This window comes from Loxodonta africana, chromosome 2 (genome assembly GCF_030014295.1).
Source record: "Loxodonta africana isolate mLoxAfr1 chromosome 2, mLoxAfr1.hap2, whole genome shotgun sequence".
Lineage (NCBI taxonomy): Eukaryota > Metazoa > Chordata > Mammalia > Proboscidea > Elephantidae > Loxodonta > Loxodonta africana.
Genome location: NC_087343.1, coordinates 160,045,645 through 160,068,819, shown reverse-complemented (window position 1 = coordinate 160,068,819; position 23,175 = coordinate 160,045,645). Strand labels below are relative to the sequence as shown.

Sequence of the window (23,175 nt, the reverse complement as noted above, 5' to 3'; positions counted from 1 at the left end):
GACCAAGAATGGAGTAAAATTTCTTTTTGACGTTTTGTGGGAAGTGGTGCCAAATTCAATGATTCTAATTCTAAATTACAGCATCAATTACCTTTTTATCAAACCAGCTATGACAACATTTGAAGGAGTCTCAGAAGTTTAAATTCAATAAAGGGAAGCCCCTTCATTACATGTATGTAACAAGTTCTTATGTAGGGCATTTTCCCATAGGACATCCAACCCATGCTGCTGTTGCTTAGATACCAGTGAAAGGCAGATGCAGCATGATACTGACATAACACTCATCTTTCTTTATGCTGCTGCTAAGCTGGAACTACGTGCAGGAGCTGAAGCACTGACCACAACCGTGCAGAGGAGATAAGGAAAAAAGATAGGACAAAGAGGGGTAGAAGGGAAAGGAAGAATGTAAGATATGGGATGTATCCAAATATTCCATTGCAAATTATACTTTCAATTTAAAAAAGGGCAGAAATGAGAACTAATGAGAAAGCGTCCACGTTTAATGCCTGCTTTATGGAATTCCATGAGGTAGGTAAACTGTGGGGGCAGGCTAAAGCGTTAAGAAAAAAACAGAGTCCCTTTAAAATCACTTAAGAACCATTAGGGCTGATGGCTGCAGAAACGTCCACCATTTAAACTGAACTAGCTCAAGTAGTAGCACTTGTATAATAGAATGGAAATCACATACAGCTCTTAAAAGAATGAAGGCTCTTCATGACGTACTGCAATGATGATTTTTCAAAAAGGGAATGAAAGAAAAAGTTGGAAAACTAAGGCTGGTTAATTAAGGAAATTCAAAATGGAAGGTCAATTAAAAAAATTTTTTCAAGAAAAGGGCTGAACATGAAGAAAGAGTAGAAGTAATAATTTTTACTTTTGGGCTGAAAAACCAAACTTAGTTTGGCACCCAGAAAAATTAAAAATAATAACAATAATAATTACTTTCTCCACTAAAGGACAGGAAAAGAAAACTTTCCTAATTCAGAGACTAAAATTAAAATTAAACCCCTGGATTTATAAATAATGTAATTATGTTCACTCACACACACACAATAATACTGCTGATTTCTGAAACATTTTTTTATTTCCTAATTACTAATTAACAGAGAATATTAAAGCTGAACTATTTACTCTGAAACCAGAACAAAAGCAATGAATCATCCAAGCATGCTGAATAAAGTTATATATATGGTTTTACTGTCCCTAATGCTTAAAGAAATAATGGAAAAATCCACTAGGCTCAGAAGTTATAGCATGTATTAAGTTAGTATAAACACTACCATGTGCAGAATCACTGAACTCATTATGCCAGCACTAGAAATTCAATTATTAAAACACATGAACTCTATTCTCATCACGACTGTTCTCCAAAATCATCCTCCAATAAATAATTTTTAACATACAAACTAAAGAAAGGAAAATATGTGTGCTTAACTGTCACTGTTAAAACCAACTGGGCCAACACAGAACTCTTCTATTTGACTATCAATACAGAGACCATTCTGAAAGGTCATATATGCTTCTTCTCATGGTAAAAAGATAAACTTAAGGTTTTCTCTCTCAGTGACTGCATGCGTATCATGAAGAATCATAAAATAATCACATATCTAAATTTTTCATTTTTTTTTTAAGGGAGCATTTAATTTTCCTACAACTCTGTCCTATTAAGCAACTAGAAAACTACACTAAGCATTTTAGATGTTAATGTTAATGACACTAAGCTTCCTAAAATCCAAACAAAATTTTATAGTTTTAGAAGAAATCCTATAATCCTAATCCAATTTACTACCTTCAATATCCACCTCTTATTTCTGGATTTACCTAATTCTTCCATTCCTTTCCTTCATCTTGTTTGACTGCCCCTTTCTTAATCATCCTCACTGAAGCCACACAATGCTATTTCAAACAGAAGTTAAGGCTTCCAGATAAATTACATTCAAATCCATCCTGTTCACCTTGCTGCCAAGTTGAAGTAAAGAAGGCAAAACAGAGAGAAACAGATCACAATATACATGAAACCTAACGAAGATTTGAGGAGGAGAAAACAACTCTTCTTTTTCTTTCTTTTTCACTAATGCATCTTGGAGGACTGAATTAAAAGGGAAAATGAGAAAAATGAATATTAATATCAAAAATGCCTTAATATATAAACAAATATTAATACCAAAGATGCCTCTGTTACCACTAGTTTCTTCTCCAAAAAAATCTTGATATCTCAGATAAAATCCTACAGATTCTCTACGTTCTCTTCCAACTGACCGACAAATACTGTCAGTGACTGCCATTTAGTGAATGCCTTTTACTGCCAAACACTTCACTGGTACCACTTCATTTGGTGATCCAATTAGCTGTCACCACCTGCGCTAAAATTTTTAATGATGGGGGTGAGGATCAGGGAAGACCATGACATCAAAATGCAGGGATAGCTAGAAGAATTTTACTGTGACAAAGTTCCACTTGCTACGGAAATGACTACTCTATACCATTCATTCACTGTTGAACCTCTGAAATAAAACTAGTCATTTCAGAGGATACCCTTTCAAATACTTGAATAAAGTTATCTGTCACGCTACCTCTCAGTCTTCCCTGCAGAATTAACTATCCCAACTCCTCCATATCACTCAGAGTTAAGGATCTAATCTTAACACCATTCTTGACCCGAAAGCAAAGCCCTGGTGGCACAGTGGTTAAGAGCTCGGCTGCTAACCAAAGGATGGCACCAGCTGCTCCTTGGAAACACTATACAGGCACTTCTACTCTGTCCTATAGGATCATTATGAGTCAGAATCAACTCAACAGCAGTGATTTTGGGTTTGGTCTGACCCTAAAGTAGACCAAAATTGGAACAAGAATAGGTTATGATGAATGTTAATCTATTCTCCATTTATCACTTAATTTTCTCCAAAAAGTATATGCAAAGGGGGAAGTACCCAGCTGCTTGTCTTAAAGGGATAGCCCCTAGTTTTAGAGAAAACATTTTTGGTTTTTTTCTTAAAGGACTTGAGTTTCTTAAACATCACATACTGGAAACATAAATTACCTAATATTACACCAACAATGCGTGAAGGGCATTTTTTGAAATTTTTGGGGTTTTGTTTTTTCTTGCCATGAGTAGTATCTGAAAGTATCCTTTCAGATACCTTTCACAAGGAAAAAGACAACTAGGGCAACAGTGATACTGTATCATAACCCTATTCTTAAAAAGAAACTAGTATAATAAAGTGGCAATAAATAGTGAAACGAATGTAAAATTGGGAGACAAACCTTGGTTCTGTTTATCTTCACTACAAACTAGCTCTGTGATCTTGACCTCTCTGAGGCATGAATAGTTTAATCTCTAACACAACGAGAACGGACCAAGGATCCCTTACAGAAATAAAACTCATTCATTTTAAATATGCTTAACAATAGCGAAAGCAGTCAAATTAGGATGCCCAACGCTATAACTGTTTAATCCCTACAGGAAGAATTCTACTGCACAATCTTTTAGCTCCTTCTCTAGTCTTAATCATTTCCCCTAAAGACAATAAAATGAATTCACCATAATTATGTATTTAAACTTTTAATTGGTACATGTTAAACTGTACTTCATAATCATTACAAAGGAAACTTCTGGCTTCTGTTTGATAGGAACTTTTTTTTATAATTCAGTGACTCACAGTTTCTTCCCCATATAACAGTTATTAGGAGCAAAGTATCCAGATCTGGAGTGACCAGGGTCAAATTCCAGCACCATCACTTAATAACTACGCAACCTGGGCAAGTAACTTAACCTGTCTATGTACCTACCTCATAAGATGATTGTGAAAATTAAATGAGTTAATACATGTAAAGTGTTTAAAACAATATACAGTATATAAATCACTCAACTTGTATTAGCTGTTATGACTTGTGATTTTTCAACTCCATAGACTCGATCCCTTAAAAATATCGCATTTAGAACATATTTACACAAAAATATGATCATTTTTAATTCATTGAGGCCATTATCCAAAATAAGTGTAGTTTTAAATGTGACTCTAATTTTTAGACATGTAAACAACAACAAAAAAAGGACATTTACCAAAACTTAAGAGAAAATATTGCAGTTAGCCATGAATCTTTCAAAAACATTTCCAACAGGTGAGATTCAAGGCAAATTTCAAATGTAACAGACACATGAGAACAAACTAACTGACAATATGGAAAACATAGCTCCAAAGACTATTATAATCTATTGGTTTACCTGGAAGTGGAATTGGCATGCCAGGAAGGGGAACACGAAACGGAGGTACCATTACTGGCGGAAAAGCAGGTATTGCTGCCGCTGGTTGAGGTACCGAATGAGGAACAGCAGGAGGTAACGTCTGGGGGTGCGGCTGGGGAACAGTTTGCACAGGTGTGGCTGTAGGAGCAGGAGTTGAAACACTAACTGTAGGCGTGGCAACTGAAACAGCAGAACTTGGGGTCTGATCTTGTGTTGTGGGTGCTGACAAAAGATAAAAAAAAATGTATCATTTCTTCATAAACAATGTTTCTATACTGATTCATTCATTCATTCATTCAATAAGTATTTATGGGCCCAAACCATGCACTGCAAGGTATTTGTAAAAAGATCTCTGTGTTCAAGAAGCTTAAAAATAGTTAAATAAAATATACAAAAATAATGAAAATACAAAATGAATGGGATAAACGTATAAGAGTAAATCAAGACCTCAAGACCATTTCCAACTGTGAAAGGGTACAGAAAATTTTACACTGGGATGATGGGCCTTGAAAGATTAGAATCTCAACAAGGAAAATGGGGGAGTAGGAGGAGGAAATAAGTAAGTGGTAGAAAAAGTACAAGTAAAGGCAAAGAGTAGAGAACATCAAGGAGCTATTTAGAAAACAGAGGGCAAGCAGTCAAGTAGTGAAATACTGGGTATACCAATAGAACCAGTGAGTTATGGCTGGAAAGAAGGCCAAAGGCAGAGAGAAGGCCCTGAACAGAATGCTAATGAGCCTGCACTTCACTGGGTAGAAAAAGGGGAAATGTATGTAAATGCAAAGAAAATGATATAGAAGAATACACACCAAAATACACTAACAGAGTTGCCACTGGCTAAGACTCGCTTTTTACTATATACGCTTCGTTAGCGTTTGATTTTCGTTAAGGATGCATTTGTGGGTTATTTGTGTGATTTCATTCATGTAAAAAAAAAGGGGGGGGAGCGGACTAAAGATTCTTGTATGAAAGAGTAACAATTAGTGTTCATCTGATGAATTAACCTGCTAGACGCATAGGAAAGAAAGGAAGAACAGCAATTACCACATTACTGGAAATGTCCAAGCAAGGAAGAACAGAAAAAAAAAGTTATGTGGTTAACTAATGACTGACTGGATGTGAACAAATGGAGCCAAAAATAATTCAGGTTTCTCTACAATTACTGCAAAACAAAAAGTTAAAAACAAAAAACACCTCAGGTTTCCATTGTGAGACCAGGAGAATATGAAATTCAGGATAATTTGGACTCTCCTAAAACATTATTTCTAAAAGTCAAAAATAAAATGTTTCATCCCTAGCAATCCCATTTAAAGTGTGACCAAAAAAAAAAAAAAAAAAAACCATATTCAATACTTTTTTTAAAGTTTCAATTTTCAACTATTACTACGAAACATTTTTGTTATTTGCTCATAACAAAACTCATTTTGTTAACTCACTGGTAACAAATACTTCATCTTTTTCTTGATGTAAATAAAAGACAAAGCGTCAAACTCTACCTATACTGCTCTAAGAATAAATTAATCAAATTAAATGAAATAAAAACAATGGTTTCCCAAGTTTTTATACCAATTTTCATCTAAGGGAAAGTGCACTGTTTAATACAGACCACCCACTAATCCAAACTGACAATACAATATGTCAGTATCTGGACTTTGTTTTTCCAGCTGCTAATAATGAAAAACTCACTTAGGCTGGAAAGATGTGAGCAATTTCATACTTGTTAATAAGGGACTCACCTTGGCTAAATAGACAGCAGGGCCAAACAAGTATCTTCAGGGGCCCAGGAATGAATTGTTGGTCTAGCATAGACCTAGCCTTAGGGTACAGTATCACATTAATATAATTTTATAACAGTGTGAAAAATACAAATTACATGCAACATTTGCCCAGTCCCACACATATACCATTTAGCATTTATAACCTAATGGCTGAAAATATAGCTAAATATTCTTCACAATTTCCCTGAGAGGTAGGACTGCATCATCATTTTTCACAAACTTACACAAGATAAAATAAGTTTATGTTCAATGAGACTAAAATATAAATAGTTAGATTTTTAAACCCATTTATCCGTAGATCTACACTGTAGTTCACAGAATTATATTATTAAAAAATAATATTTAGATATAATTACTAAAATTATAACCCAAAGTACTATACTCAGGAAAATAAAATGAGTTAAATTTCAGGTAGAAGAAAAGATGGCAAAAAGTATTCACTCAACCCATTCCTCTTATTCACTCAGGATTTTCTGAATTTGATTAATGGTTATAAGGAAAATGCAATGAAAAATTAATGGTAAACTAGACGAATGGTATCTAGGACTTCAGGGGGTAAATTCCTACTAACTCCATTTGCCAAAATAACTAGTGAAGCACTAGGCCTCAAAATATACTCTAATCCAAATTAAAAAATGCAGACTTTCAGTGCTGTTGTTTTAGCAACTATATCAACATTTTCTCTACTACAAGAAATCATTTTTAAGGAAAAATTTTTTTAACTAAATGGTTTTTTGCTAGCCAAATCACAGCTAGAAGTGTTTGGAGTCTAATATTTCAAATAAATAGATTGTATCCTAAAAAAAAAACTCTAGTCCAGTCTCAGATCTTAACTAAAAAAAACCAAGTAATTAAATAACAGAGGAGAAATATTAAGACTGCAGTATGGCAATGCTTCATAATACTGAATCAAGTGAAATAAAAAGGTTTGTCAGGAATACTCAGAAAGACAACATCAAAGCTGATGTTTAACAGTCATTATGTTACTGTTTTGTTCTTAGAATAATGGCCTCCCAATCACTGAAGGACAGCGCAAAAAATGGTGAGCAGGGTTTCTAAATATAGTAGATAATCACAAGATAGCTGGGAGCTACTGACAGACCATTCTGATAAAGAAAATGTACAGTATAGTTAAAGTATCTGGCTACCCACTTTTCTTAAAACAAAATGCAGCATAACTACACCTCCTTCCTAAGAAGGAAGGGAACAAAACGTAAGTGAGACAGAGCCTCCATGCAGACCAGTATTGCTTTCATTCATCCCTTTCTCCCATCACTGCCACAGGTATCCCATGAAACCTTGCAGCTTTCTGCCTTGCCATAGAGGTTTCAGAAGGACAAGTCTATAAAATGGCAGAGAACCTCAAATAGTAGCTAGTACTACTGTTACACTTCCACATCAAACTTGACCTTAGCTATGAGAAAAACAGACTTGTATTTACATTTTTCTATTTGGTACACTTCCAAGTTGTTTAAAAAACATTAAGTAGCTTAAAAAGAAAAGAAAAAAAAAAAACCCCCTCCATGTTACATGTATCTTGCATCTTCAGTTTCTTATATAAATAAAATGAATTCAAATTTGAATAAACTATGATGAAATTTCCCTCATATACATATTTCCCACAGGGCGACAATAAGCATTTATATACTAATAAAAATTCCCAAGCTCTCTGAGCTACCAAAAAACTTCCAAAAAAACAAAAAAGTCTTTTTTGTTTTTTCTTATTGTCCAGGTACTAAAACAAAAAAAAAAACCTAATTACTTTTAAGGATAGCTATAAATCCTTAGATCAGTATCATAACAAATAATCAAGTCAAAAAAAAAAATTCATTTAAATGTGTGGGCTCACTCTCAGCCTGCAGGATAAGTGGCAACACACATACACAAAAGAAGAAACAAACAACAACAAAAAAAACTAAAGCAGTGTAGATATTACTGACAATCTTCTAGGTGTATTAATAGATTCTTCTCTCTTCATCCACAAAATCTGCTGGTAATTGATTCTCACATTTTTAGAAACGATCTAACCTTTCAGTATCTGTGACTTTAAAATGGAAAGTTTGCTTGTTGTTCTGACTGCTTCTATCTCAACACCCCATCTATTTCATCTGCCTGCATCCCATTCTAGGCCATACCCACCTGTAAGATAGATTACTGAAAAGTTCCTACTGTCTCTGATTTCAACACTGCCCACAAAGCCAGCACCAAAAAATATTTTCTAAAACAGTGCATTTATTCAGGCCCCCTGCTGCCTGCCTCACCAACTGGCCTGTTTTCAAGACTTTTCATAACCTGGTCTCACTCTTATCCATTAACCAACATAAACCCTTGTGCCTCAAGAATTTCCTACACAATCCCATGAACTACATTATTCTCATCTCTTGACCTTTGTTCATGCTATTCCCTCTACCTGAAAGCCCCGTCCTCACTTGCTGGCCTACTCAAATCCTACACGACATCCTTTATGATCAACCTCAATACCCACGTAGTCCACCTACATCTCTCCCTTTCTTGAATTCAGAAAACCTTTTAATTTCGCTATATAATTTTGTACACTATCCTGTAGTTACTTCACATGTATTATTCTTGCCCCCTCAGAAAAACTGGAAGCTCTTTAAGATGGGGGCCAAGTCTTATACTTGTTTTGCAAAATCCGCAGCATTCAGCATTACTGTTGGCCAATTTGAACAGCTAACTGCACTTCCCCAGATTAGTTTCATGAACTGCAATTGGGTAAATATTTTCCTCTATTAATGTAAACTTCTGTTCTTCTCTAATCCAAAAGTCCTAAAAACAAAAACGTATTTTGAGAACATCAAGGACAATACCAGAGACACTAGGATCATCTTAGAATGCAACGCAGTCCCTGCTTGTTCATTTCTCTAGCCCTTAAGTAAAAATACATGCTGGCTGGTACTCACTTGATACTGTCTGCGAAACCGAAGTGGCCGTTGTCGTGGTAGAAGTGGAAGAGGATGGGGTAGATGATGATGTTGAAGTGGATACTGCAGACGTTGGGCTACTTGTTGTAGGGGTGGAAGTTCCTACTGCTTGTGCTTGCACTTGGGCCTGGACTTGGGCCTGGACCTGGGCCTGGACTTGGGCCTGGGCCTGAGCCTGGGCCTGGGCCTGGGCCTGGGCCTGGGCCTGCGCCTGGGCCTGGGCCTGCGCCTGCGCCTGGGCCTGCGCCTGCGCCTGGGCCTGGGCCTGGGCCTGGGCCTGGGCCTGGGCCTGGGCCTGGGCCTGCGCCTGCGCCTGGGCCTGCGCCTGGGCCTGCGCCTGCGCCTGGGCCTGGGCCTGCGCCTGGGCCTGGGCCTGAACCTGTGCCTGGGCTGCAAGCATAGGTGTCAGTTCTGACTGCTGAATAACTTTAACTCCATCTGGCTTGGTCCATGCAGATTCACGTGTCCGAGCATTATAATAATAAACCTGCAGAGAAAGCAAATTATTGGTATCGTAGAATCTGTCACTATCAATAAAAATGATAACGCAAATATATTTTGTCTTAAAAGGCATCTAAAAAACAAACTTAAAAAAGAGAAAATACATCAAAATTAGTTGCTCATATATTATGGGACTATAGGTAGTTCTTCCTTCCTCTAATTTGCTATAATCGACATGATAGTTTTTAATTCACACGCATACATACAAAAGGAAAACCAATGTTATGTGTTGTGCAGAGAAGAGTTAACACAGCAGGCCTGAGACTGCTATCCTTGGAAAACGTCTGCTTGCAAAGCTGGCCCTCGGATGGCATCTAGGAACTTGGATTTCAAAAGGGTTATCCCCATTTCCTAACTGATAATGGCTCACTGTACCTAAACTGCTTACACAATATGGTTTACGCTGAACAATTTTCCTTCCGGGAGTCGGGAGGTACATGCTCTCGCAGAGGGTGCCCACGTAACCAGGCCCCAATGAAAATCCTTGACTCCTAGGTTCAAGTGAGCTTCCCTGACAGACAACTTCACATGTGTTCTCAGAACTCCATGCTGAAGGAATTACGCACATCCTATGTGTGTCTACAGGAAAACAACTCCTGAAGTTTGTACCTGGTTTCCTCCAGACTTCACTCATGCATCTTTTCCCTCTGCTCACTTTGTATCCTTTTGCTGTAATTAGTCTTAGCTGTCAGTACAACTATATGCTGAGTCCTGTGAGTCTTCCTAGTCAATCACCAACCCTGGGGGTACTCCTGGGAACTCCCAACACATATCTAAAATCCAAGCTTCCAAAATCATAGGTAAATGTATGTTAGTACTCCAGACATCCTTAAGTCACCAGAGAACTCCAATCCAGTCAGCTTTTCCTAAAGTTCTACCCCACCCCTTGCTTGCCCTAGGCTCATTCTTAACTGGCAAGGATGCTATAGTTAGTATCTCAATCTGCCAGATATCTAAGCGATCAAGAAGATAACAACTTAAATTATTTCATAATTTACCTTCCCATCTGGAGTTTTATTTTCAACCCATATTTCCTCAGTAGGAGGCAGTGCTGGAGTACCAGGAGCAGTCACTGGAGGCATTCCTGGTGGAAACATCATACCCGGAGGAGGAGGCATGGTTCCCATTGGTGGAGGCATGAAAGGTGGTCTCTATTAATGCACAAGAACAATAATGGCGACTTGTATTTATCTTTTTTCCTTCAAATTATTACTAAATTATACCCAGAAGTAAAGCACTGTAAGCAAAGCCAGTATTATAGTCTATTTAAATACATTTGTCTAGATTGTGTAATGAAAGTTTCTAACAAAAATGATTACTAAACAAACTGAGGGAAGAAATACATCAAATCATTAACTACAGTCATTTATCGGTTATGAAATTATGAGTGAATTATTTTATCTGCAGTTTTCATATACCGAGTAGTGTGTTACTTTTTTTAAAAACTTGTTTTTATATCCTCCTCAGGGCTAACTAAACAACTGAACTAAAAAATTAAGACCTACTTTAGTCCAATGAAAAAGTTTTGCATAACAGAATTTGGTCTTTATCATCTTACAAAACATAGCAACAAATACAAGCTTTTCGAGAGCCTTTGTTCAAGGAAGAGGACACAAGCCCTCGCTAGACACACCAATATCTCCGGAGCTCACCAATAACACATACCAACCATACTAGAAACACTATTTTGCAAACAAATACAGTGATATCCAAAAAAAAGAAAAATCAAATATACCTAACCCTTTATTTTCCTACAAAAGAAAAATGTATTGGGTAGGAAAATACTGACCATCTATTTTTAATAAAAAAACTCCTTATGGCTCAGTGGTTAACCAAAAGTGCTAACCAAAAAGTCAGCAGTTCGAATCCACCAGCCGCTCCTTGGAAACCTTATGGGACAGTTCTACTCTGACCTACAGGGTCACTATTAGTTGGAATCAACTTGATGGCACCAGGTTTGGTGTTTGGATGGTATTTTTAATATCATAATAATACAGATCATCAAAGACAAGAATATCATAAGTTAAAAGACATAGTGAAATAATTACCCATTCTACTCTTACTAGAACATCAGAATTCAACTCAGGATATGCTATTTTAAAAAAAATTTCCAAGAGCCAATACCAATTCTCCCCAATCTCTAATACTTCCTCCACTGCCATTCTTCAATGATTGCTGCAGCAAACAATTCAACTGCAACCACTGTATCTTACTTACTAAAGCAAAAAAAGCGGTCTGACATTTTAAAAACAGATTTTGAACAGTGATTAAAACAGATTTCCTCTATAATGTACAAGTTACATTAAAATCCAATTATCCAAAGCACTTTACTCTGGATAACGGAACTGACACTATACTAATAATGTGGAGCCATGTCTCCTTTTTCTAAAAATTTTTTCTTTCTCCAACTTTTTTGTATTCAGTTTGGTGTCCTTCAAGCATCAGCACATGTTCTATAAAATAATCCACTGTCGTCAAGTGGATTCCAACTCATAGCGGCCCTATAAAATATCCAATCCAAGTATGTCTCATGAACCATTAGCTGGAAATCACTTGGATTTACTGTGAAACCACAATTATCCATCAAGACCAAGAAAAGCATCACAACATTATAAAGTATCCCATTACAAAATTTGATCTATTTCCACTAGGGGGTTATATTACGTTTTATAATGTTTTGAAAGTAGGTTTAACTCTTAACGACACAGATTAAAACATATTCATACGAACCAAATTATGCCAGAGTCAGTTAAATCAAAAGCTATTTCTTATTCTAATCTTGAAGAAAATATAAAAACCATTCAGCAATTTGTTTTAAAACGTGGGAGGGACTATTCATTACTAGGAAGGCACTAAAATTATTAAGCAAAGTATTAAAACCATATATCTTTACCATAAACACACCGCTATCTACTAAAATAATACACCATCTGTCTCTATTTTTAATATAGTTAATTCTTGGTTATCTAAGCTAATGGAAGGCAGATGATACCACTGTATTTACTTGGTGTCAGAACTGTACAAACTGGATAAACTAAGAAAGCACAGATACATACTCAAAAAAATATGTAATCCTAAAAGTAAACAAACATTTGAGAGTCAATACCTTTATGACCTCATTTCAGACGGTGAGTCTAGATACACTAGAGGGAGAAATGCCCCACGTTAAAATACCAGGAAGGTTTTCCATTTGAAGAAATTCCATAAAAATCCCTTTCTTAAATGGTAAAATAATCCTATTTTCTATTTTTCTTCCTCCCGGGGGACAGAAAAAAATCTATGTATTATGTTCATAAAATGTTTGCTGTCACCTTCCAGGATCTACCCTAGGCATCATTTCTGAAAGCATTTACTCAGGAATATATATGCATACGTATTTACATTCATTGGCAACATATATCATTGAAAATAAATTTCACCCCCTCTACCATAAGATTTCAAACTTTATTTCCCATAAAGATGACAGATTACTAAAGATAATCTTCAAGGATAAAGGCAGGTAAAAATTACCCTACTTAATCCTAGTTTTCTATGTATACTTCTCTACCATCATCTCAATTCCTGTTCTGAATTTCTATATAATTAACACTACCGCTGCTTCGGGAGCAACATGTTAATATATGGATGTTTTCTTTAGCTCCCATTTTCCTATATAGTGAAATTATTTCAGAAAAAATGTTTTTAATGTAAAATCCATACATAATATCGATGCTGATGCCAACAAAGAAATAACAACCTCTACACTGTTTACCTGGAGGTGTGGAGGGCCCATAGGTGGAGGAATCCCTCCTGGAGGAGGCATTGGTGGCATATTAGGATCAAAAGGAGGACGTCCAAAGGGGGGCCGAGGTGGTGGAGGAGGACCTCGCATCATGCCAAAAGGTGGAGGAGGTCTCATGAGAGGTGGTGGGCCGCGCATGACTGCATTTGGTGGGGGAGCCGGGCCTCGGAACCTCAAGGCCTGCTGTTGAGCCATCCTGTGTGGTAAAGCAATGAATAAATTTTCCTTTCTCAAAACTCCAAAACTGTAGTTACCGACCTCTAATTACATCAAATTTTAAAAGTGCTTACAAAAGAGCAGAGTTGCAAATTCATCATTTTGCGGCCATCATGGTAAAAACTGGATCAGTAAGAATGATCAATGAATGCTAAACCTATGAGGAAGTTTCAATGAGGAGGATATATGGATGTCTTAGAATATCTCCCCAAACCCAAAACCAAACCCAGTGCTGCCAAGTCGATTCCGACTCATAGCGACCCTACAGGACAGAACAGAACTGCCCCATAGTTTTCAAGGAGCGCCTGGAGGATTCGAACTGCCAACCCTTTGGTTAGCAGCTGTAGCACTTAACCACTACGCCACCAGGGTTTCCAGTATCTCCCCACACGCTGCTTATTAGTTGCAAGGCAGGATTTAAAAAAAAAAAAAAAGAGACAGACTATATAATGGAGAAATCAGGCAACACTTTGACCAGGTGATCAAAATTAGTACCATGTAAGGACAGATGGACACTGTGTGCTTGAAAGACACAGTATCACCTATGCAGTATCCCTGCCAAGAATATAACTTTAATCTAGTAATAAGTAACATTAAACAAATATAAAATAAGAAGTGTTCTATTTAAACATTTATGGGGGGAGCTGAGTTCTTCAGAAAGATCAGTATCAGGAAAGACTGTAGAAATGTTCCAGATTAAAGGAGTTAAGGAGACACGACAACACAAAACTAACTGTAGACTGGGTCCTGTACTAGAAGGAAAAAATGCTAAAAAGAACTTTGTTGGGTCAATTGACGACACTGGAAATATGGACAGTAGATAAGACAAAAGTGTTGTAATCAACGTAAATGAAAGTTGATAACTGCCCTGTGGTTAAGCAACAGAAATCCCCATTCTTAGAAAACACATACAAGTTTTCAAGGGTAAAGGGCAATGGTTTACGTATCTTACCCTCAAATGGTTCAGAATGACACAGAGCATGCATGCAAATGAAAAAGCAAAAGAGGTAAACAGCTAACAGTAAGCGTACTATCTTTATTTTTGCAATTTTTTTATAATCTGAAATTATTCCAAATACAGTTTTAAAGAGGAGAGGGGCAGAGTTTAGGAGATTACTAGAACTCGCTGAAGGAAAGCCTTCCCCCTTTGACTACGCTTCCCCTAACTCTCTAGCTAAACACCCTATTTTCTCCATAGCATTTAAGCAGTTAAGTAATATCACATCAGATGGTATTATCTTGTTTTTTTGTTTTTGTTTTTAACCTATCTCCTCCCACTAGTGCTGTTTTAAAATTTTTACTAACCGTTAAAAGTGCTTACTATATGCCAGGTAGTGCCCTTAAACTCTTTCCAAATATTAAGTCATTTAATCATAGCAACCTTATGAGGTAGACACTTATCAACCTGCAAATAAGAAAACAGACTCTATCAAAATAAGCAGAAGGTCTTTTTCAAATTATACGTACCCCTGAAATATAAACTGCCACTGTTACTAAAAAAATGTCTTAATTTGGGGGGCAGAAAAAAAACTAACCACCAAGGAAAGATTGTTTTAGTCTTGAGTTAACAATTTGCCGGGCTCTTAGATTTCCTTTTAATCTGTCTCCTCCTTTTCAAAAAAAATCTGTAGGATCGTTGGAATTTCAGACTTCCTAGCAATAGCTTAAGGAGCCTAGTAGTTCAATGGTTAAGTGCTCAGCTGCTAACTAAGAAGTCAGTGTGTCAAACTCACCAGCTGCTCTGTGGGAGAAAGATGTGGCAGTCTGATTCCATAAAGATTACAGCCTTGGAAACCCTGTGGGGCAGTTCCACTCTGTCCTATAGGGTTGCTATGAGTTTCGGAATCAACTCCACAGCAACAAGTTTGTTTTGGTAATGGGTTGGCTACAGCTTGGAGTTAAGAGTTTGGGCTCTAGGATCATGATAGAGTCAAATAAGTGATCTGTCATTTGATGTAAATAAGTGGTGAAGAGAAATAAACCTACCTCATCTCTGTTCAATGAGACAATTCCCATGAGACCCTTAAAATAGTATCCAGTACACAGAAAACTATTTCAGCTATTACTTTTATTCCCAACAAAACCTAGCACAGTGCTTTACCTGTAAAACGCACTTTGTTGTTAATTTGATTAGGTGACTTTTAAAAGTCTGCCACTAAGATGGTGACAAAAATTCACACATTTCCTTCTCTACAGCCTAAAGCTGCCACTTCCTGATGCCAGGTGTGTTTACCTATGAGCTACCTCTTTATATCCACTGCATTTTCACAACAACCTTACCAGACCTGAAGTAAAGATTAAATAAGTTAATATTTACAGTACTTAGAATAGCACCTAGCACATATAAGTATTAGCTATTATTACCACTATTACACCATGCTTGGTTAAGTAGAGGGTCAGCGAAAAAGAGGAAGACCCTCAATGAGATGGACTGACACGGTGGCTGCAACAACAGGCTCGAACGCAGCAATGATCGTGAGGATGGTGCACAACTGGGCAACATTCTGTTCTGTTATACATAAGGTTGCTATGAGTCGGGACTGACTAGATGGCACCTAACAACAACATTACTACTGTTGTTATAACATCAGTAGAGTAATATTACAATTGTTAAAATGATACTAATATTAGTGTTAGCTATTATTATTATTACTATAATAATTAGTATTGGCCCTACATGACCTGGTCCTTGTTGACCTCTCTACAGACTCTAGCTTTCTTTTTGATCTTCAAATACTTCGAGTTCATTACTCCCATGAAAACTATGCACTTGCTGTTCCCTCTGCCTGGCATGCTCTTCTCTAGATCTTCACATGGCTGGCTCCTCATTACTCAGTTTCGGCTTCAATGTCATCTCAAACCCCTTCCCCATTTCCAGCTTCTCAGCCCTTCTGTCACATTACCCAATTTGAATTTTCAATTATAACTGCTATAAAAAAGTAACTCACTTATTTGTTCACTCATGTATCTCTACCCACTAATACATAGTTTCCCCTTAGTATACCGCTGCACTTGAGTGCCCAGGATGGCAGGGGCTCAAATATTGTTTTAATAATAATAGCAAACACTAAGTATTACTGTATCTATACTAGGCACAGTTATATGGACTTTGTGTTAACTCTTTTAATCCTCACAACTTAGCGAAGTAAGTTTGACACCATTTTTACAGAGGAAACTATGGTGCAGAGAAATAACTTACTTAAGACAATCAGAAGTAACACCAGAGTATTCTTATTCCTATTTTTACTACTGAGGAAATTTAGACTGAAAGTACCTTGTCATAAGTCAAAGTACTCACAGATAAACAAAAGCCCTGGATAAAACATCTATATAAATCTGACTGTAAAAGTTACATTAATGGCACTCAACCATAAAGGCATGGATGGCATTTGGATTTCCGATTCAGTTCTGTCCATTGTAGGTGATTTGCATTCCTACCACTTAACCACCTTTCTGAAAAACAAAATCCTACTTGCATGAATAGAAAAACACACACACAAAAAGAAAAAAAAAAAAAATTCACAGGAACACCATGGAAATACAAATGTAATGCACTTTCTCTGCAAGTACTCTGGCTATGCAATCCTCCACTTGTGAAGGCAAGGCTGTAAACACTTTAATCTTGGTGGGGGGGGGAGTGGGAGGTGGAAAGATCGGATCCTCTAATCCTATCTATTGATATATGGAAGGCAAATTATGTAGATGGTGAGGAGACCTAGGTTTTAGTCCAGACCCTGCCAACTACCCAATGACCTTGTATAAATCACTTCACAACTGCAGGCAGTGATGTGATTCGTTTTAGAATTTAGATCAGTCTTAATTAGAATGGAAGCTCCTTGAGTACAAGGGCTTATTTGGTCTGGCTCAAGGCTATACTGCCAGCACCCAAGTCAGTGGCTACCATGTAGTATACACCCTCAGTAAATCTTGGCTTAATCCAGCAACCATGTCTAAATCTTCTATCTTCATTTATTTATCATGTATCTACTGAACACCTTACTTGCCAGGCACTGGGATAGATACCATGAAAAGCACTCTATAAGAATATGAAAACTAAGCCCCAATTTCTGCCATCAAAGAGGGAATATAAATAGCTAATATTCTATAAATCATGAGAAATGCTAAAATAAAGGTCTGTACAATATCCTCTAGAAGCAATTTCCAATCCAGGAAGTTAAGGTATACACTATATTTGCAAAACCAAAAAATCCAAACCAAACCCGTTGCCACTGGGTTGATTCTGACTGATACAGACCCTATAGGGCAAAGCAGAACTGCCCTACAGGGTTTCCAAGGTTGTAATCTTTACAGGAGCAGAGTGCTACATCTTTCTCCCACAGAGCGGCTGGTGGGTTTGAACCACAAACGTTTTGGTTAGCAACCAAGCTGAGCACTTAACCATTGCACCACCAGGGCTCCTTGTATTTGCAAAAGAACACTTAAGTCTAAGAGGCTATTCATTGTAGAGCTGAAGAAAAATACTCTCTAAAATGCATACTAATATTCCCTAATAAATCCATGTGAGAGTAGCTAAGTGACCTCTTGAGATCAGACTCAAGAATAAACTTTCCGTCACTAATACTGAAAGACCCTAACAATGCACTTTGATCACTCCTTACTATCGTGTATTAAGTGGGGTTTAGAGGACTTGAGGTTCATCTCTGAAATAAGATTTCATTTCTGCCAAAATAGATTTTTTTGGTGACAATTCGGGATCTAAGACAAATTATTTTCTTCTAAAATCTTGGATAACAATTCCCATTTCCTTATACAATTTCATCTTTTTAATACACTCTAAACAATATTTCTTTTAAACAATATTACAGGATCCTCATAACCTACACTGTTCTCTTTTTCATTTTTAAATGCTGACAACGGCACAATTCAAAATGAGAATTCGAACATCTGAAATGACATTTTTCTCAACCAGAACAAAATATGTTAAATGTACATAAAATACAGTGCCTCTTTTTCATCAAAAAACCACTGACGAAGACAGGATTTTTCCAGGACACTTTTACTTTATCAAATTTTAGTTAAAATTCCATAGGCATGGAGATTCTAGAGGAAGAAAGGTCACTGCAGGGCGTGAGAAGGGAACAAGAGCCACTAAGACCGTCGGCCCTGGAGCCTGACTGCCGGGTTTCACGGCACTTCCTGGAGCCACAATTCCACCTATGCAACCTCTACGTGGCTCAGCTTCCTCACCTGTAAGATGGGCAAGTAACTTAACTGGAGAGTCCTAGGATCTGTGGCCTGTAAGATGAGAATAGCAACTACTTCAGAGCGTGGATGTGAGGATTAAATGACACAATCTACTTTAAGTAAAGGGCTTACTGGCACATAGGAAGCACCTAACAAACAGTTACTGCTAGTTATTGTTATTCCCAACTATAATGACAAGAAAAAATTAGAGAAAAGAAAAAAGCCACAAAGTTAAAAAAGGCAACGGGTAGGAGACGAAAGAAAAGGACAAACCTGGAGACTCAAAAGGGCTGAGGAGGGCGTGAAGGCACCCAGCTGTGACGAAGGGTCCCGGGGAATTAACTGCAAAGTGGAGGAGCCACGAAGAGGAAAACTGGGCCCGCGGCGCAGAGTGGCCGGAGGGGAAGGCTGAGGGCTGCCAAGTCGGAGGCGGCACGCGGCTGAGGCTGGGCCCCCAAGGCGGGAGCGTCGGGCTGCCGACTGCGAGGGCGGCGGGGCCCCGCAAAAGCCGCAGGGAGCACCCCGAGAACATGCAGGGGAACGCAGCCCAGCCCAGCCCGGCCCGGCTCTCTCATTCAGCCGCCTGCCCCTTCCCCCTGCTTCAACCCCATGCGGTCCCGGCCCCGAGGGGCTGAAGCTCCGCTGCCCGCCCTCAGCCCCGGATCTCAGCTCGGCAGGCCTAGCCCCTAAGACTCGGGATCCGAAATGTGAGGGAGGGCAGCGCCCCTTACCTGAGCTCCCCTGGGTTGAATCGTTCACCGTCCCCCCCGTCCCCGCCACGCTCCGCCATTACAGAGGGCCGCGTTCATCCACCCGCCGACCCGGCGTCCCCTATTGGCCGGAATAATCGTCAATCCCGTGAGGGAGAGGCGGAGACAGCGGAGAGCTATAAGGTGATTGGAAACAGTTTCCATCAATCTTCGCGCTGGACTCTTCCACCTCCCTATTGGATAAAGGACCCGCCGACTTTGAAAGCGGTATGGAGACAGCCCGTTGATTGGTGGTCGGTGGCTTTATGGGAAATGAGACTGTGGCAACTTGGGGAACCGCCTGCGCCCTCTCGCGGAAAGCAAAACTAGGTCCTCCCACGTACAGCCTGGCCTGCGCTAGCCACGTGTCTGCCCGTTTTCAGGAGAGCCAGTAATGGGCCGACATTGGTCACCACAACTGCTCAATCCGGGACCATTTCTATTGATTGAGCCAGTAAAAAATCGGCCGGCGTGGCACCTAAACCAATCACAGAGTTGCTGGGGAAATGAGCTATTTCCCGGTTTTACCGGAACAGGAGTCTTAAATTACCGCCCGGTTATATCCATGTTATTAAATAATACTTTTTTTTTTTTTTAATTAACTACAGGAATACCCCCACCAAATTGTACTAAACAATTAGTTGCAGGCTGATGGGTTGCTGCATGAAAATAAGTTAGTTGGGGAAGGCAAGCCTTTCCACACTTTACAGTTTAAAACATCTCTCCATCAATTTCAAAATATTCTTATCAGAAATCAGCACACTATTACACAGAATTAAAGGCCCGGACTGCTAACCGAAACGTCATTGGTTCAAAACCACCATTGGCTCTGTCGGAGAAAGATGTGGCAGTCTGCTTCTGCAAAGATTTACAGGTTTGGAAACTCTATGGGGTCGCTGTAAATTGGAATCTACTGGTTGGCAAGGGGTTTAGGTTTTTGGTTTTGGATGCCCAATAGGAATTCTGAGTTTTTTTTTTTTTTAAAAGAAGCAAAACTTTGGGCTCTGGTGTTTCAAAGGCACAATAAAGATAAACTATCATTAAAGAACTCAAAATACTGTTAAAATAATATTAGTTAAATTTTACCCTAACTATATATATACCAGGCACTGTTCTAAATAATTTCCATATCTTACATCTTTTAAACCTCACAAAATGCTAAGAGGTAGGTACTGTAATTAGCCACAGTTTACAGATAAGGAGCCTAGGCACAGAGATGTTGAGTAACTTGCCCAAGGTCACACAGCTAGTAAATGCCAGAGCAGTTAAGCCCAAGGCATTTAAACCCTGGCCTTAAACCTAAGGCAGCCTGATAGCAAAATCCGACTCTTAAAAACCATGATCCAAGAGAACTGAAAACATGTCCACGTGTTTTCTACCAAATATTCAGAGAAGAGCTTACAGCAGTACTACTCAAACTATTTCAGAACAAAGAAAAGGAAGAGATACTTCTGAATTCATTCTACGAAGCCAGCACAACCCTAATACCAAAACCAGGCAAAAACACAACAAAAAAAGGAAATTGCAGACCAATATCTCTCATGAACATAGATGCAAAAATTCTCAACAAAATTCTAGCCAATAAAAATCAGCATCATATTGGAAAAATGATACACCACCACCAACTGGAATTAATGCCAGTTAAGCAAAGATGGCTCAATGTTAGAAAATAATGTAATCCACCACATAAATAAAAGAATCACATGATCATCTCAATCAACACAGAAAAGACATTCAACAAAGTCCAACACCCATTCCTGATAAAAACTCTCAATCAAATAGGTATAGAAAGAAATTCCTCTACATAATAAAAGGTATATATATGAAATCAATGGCCAACATCAATCTTAATGAAAAGAGGCTGAAAGCATTTCACTTGAGAACAGAAACGAGACAAGGATGCCCTTTATCACCATTCCTATTTAACATCGTCCTGGAAGTCCTAGCTAGAACAATAAGGCAAGAAGAAGAAATAAAGGGCATCCAAACTGGTAAAGAAGAAGTAAAATTGTCCCTATGTGAGGCTGATAGGATACCATACATAGAAAACCCAAAATACTCTACAAGAAAACTACTGGAACTAATAGAAAGATTCAGCAGAATAGCACGATACAAGATAAATGCACAAAAATCAGTTGGATTCCTATACACCAATAAAGAGAACGATGAGAAAGAAATCAGGAAAACAATATCATTTATAATAGCCCCTAAAAAAATGAAATACTTAGGAATAAACCTAACCAGAAACGTAAAAGACCTGTACAAGGAAAACTACAAAACACTAATGCAGGAAACCAAACAAGACCTACGTAAATGGAAAAACATACCATGCTCATGGATAGGCAGACTCAACATTGAGAAAGTGTCAATTCTACCCAAAACAAAAAAAAACCCAGTGCCGTCAAGTCTATTCTGACTCCTCTAGAACAGAGTAGAACCGCCCCATAGAGTTTCCAAGGAGCACCTGGTGGATTCAAACTGCCGACGCTTTGGTTCGCAGCCATAGCACTTAACCACTACACCACCAGGGTTTCCAATTCTACCCAAAAAAAAATTTTTTTTTTTTACCCAAAGCAATCTACAAATACAATGCAATCCTGATCCAAAAACCAACAGCATTCTTTAAAGAGATGGAAAAACTAATCATTAACTTTATATGGAAAGGAAGAGGCCCCAAATAAGCAAAGCACTATCAAAGAATAAAGTAGGAGGACTTGCACTACCAGACCTCGGAACCTACTACACACCTACAGTACTCAAAACAGCCTGATAGGGGTACAAGGACACACACTGACCAGCAGAACAGAATTGAGAACTGAGATGTAAATCCATCCACCTATGGTCACCTGATACTCAACAAAGGGCCAAAGCCCACTAAGCGGGAAAAGACAGTCTTTTTAACAAACAGTGCTGGCAAAACCGGATGTCCATCTGCAAAGAATGAAATAGGACCCATACCTCACATGATACACAAAAACTAATTCAAAATGGATCAAAGACCGAAATACAAAACCCAAAACAATACAGATCATAGAAGAAAAAATAAGGTCAACTCTAGAGGCCCTGATACAGGGCATAAACAGGATACGAACCACAACTAACAATACACAAACACCAAAAGATAAGCTAAATTACTGAGATCTTCTAAAATTAAACACTTATGCTCATCAAAAGAGTAAAAAGAGAACCTACAGACTGGAAAAAAATTTTTGATGTGACAAATCCAACAAAGTTCTAATCTCTAAAATCTACAGGAAAATCCAACACCTCTACAACAAAAAGATAAATAATCCAATTAAAAATCGGCAAAGGATGCGAACAGACACTTCACCAAAGAATACATTCAAGCAGGTAACAGACATATAAGGAAATGCTCGTGATCACTAACCATTACCCCCCCCCAAAAAAAATCATTGCCGTCAAGTCAATTCTGACTCATAACCCTACAGGACAGAGTAAGAACTGCCCCATAGAGTTTCCAAGGAGCGCCTGGTAGATTTGAACTGCCAACCTTTTGGTTAGCAGTACTAGCCATTAGAGAAATGCAAATCAAAACCACGAACTTTGGAGAGACTGTGAGGAGATTGGGATTCTTATGCACTGCTGGTGGGAATGCAAAATGGTACAGCCATTTTCGAAATCGAAATGGCACTTCCTTAAAAAGCTAGAAATAGAAATATCATATGACCCAGCAATCCCACTCCTAGAAATGTATCCTAGAGAAATAAGAGCTGTCACAGGAATAGGTATGTGTACA

The 23,175-nt window shown here is 38.2% G+C and overlaps 1 protein-coding gene across 7 annotated transcripts in view; it reads right to left on the bottom strand.

The window, feature by feature from the left end:
* TCERG1 (transcription elongation regulator 1) overlaps positions 1-19,520 on the bottom strand; it is a 65,027-nt gene extending 45,507 nt beyond the window's left edge. For 4 of the 7 annotated variants that reach the window (XM_064277846.1, XM_064277849.1, XM_064277858.1 and 1 more), the window contains exons 1-5: positions 19,401-19,519; positions 13,219-13,444; positions 10,466-10,618; positions 8,946-9,453; positions 4,226-4,468 (exon numbers count right to left, since the gene is read on the bottom strand). In XM_064277846.1, the coding sequence (XP_064133916.1) occupies positions 4,226-4,468; positions 8,946-9,453; positions 10,466-10,618; positions 13,219-13,444; positions 19,401-19,459 (1,189 nt within the window). In that variant the 5' untranslated portion in view covers positions 19,460-19,519. Of the gene's footprint in view, positions 1-4,225; positions 4,469-8,945; positions 9,454-10,465; positions 10,619-13,218; positions 13,445-18,942; positions 19,125-19,400 lie in introns of those variants that run through there. The other 3 variants (XR_010319705.1, XM_064277875.1, XM_064277854.1) reach the window with 2 other exon arrangements.
* Between the last annotated feature and the right edge of the window lie 3,655 nt (positions 19,521-23,175).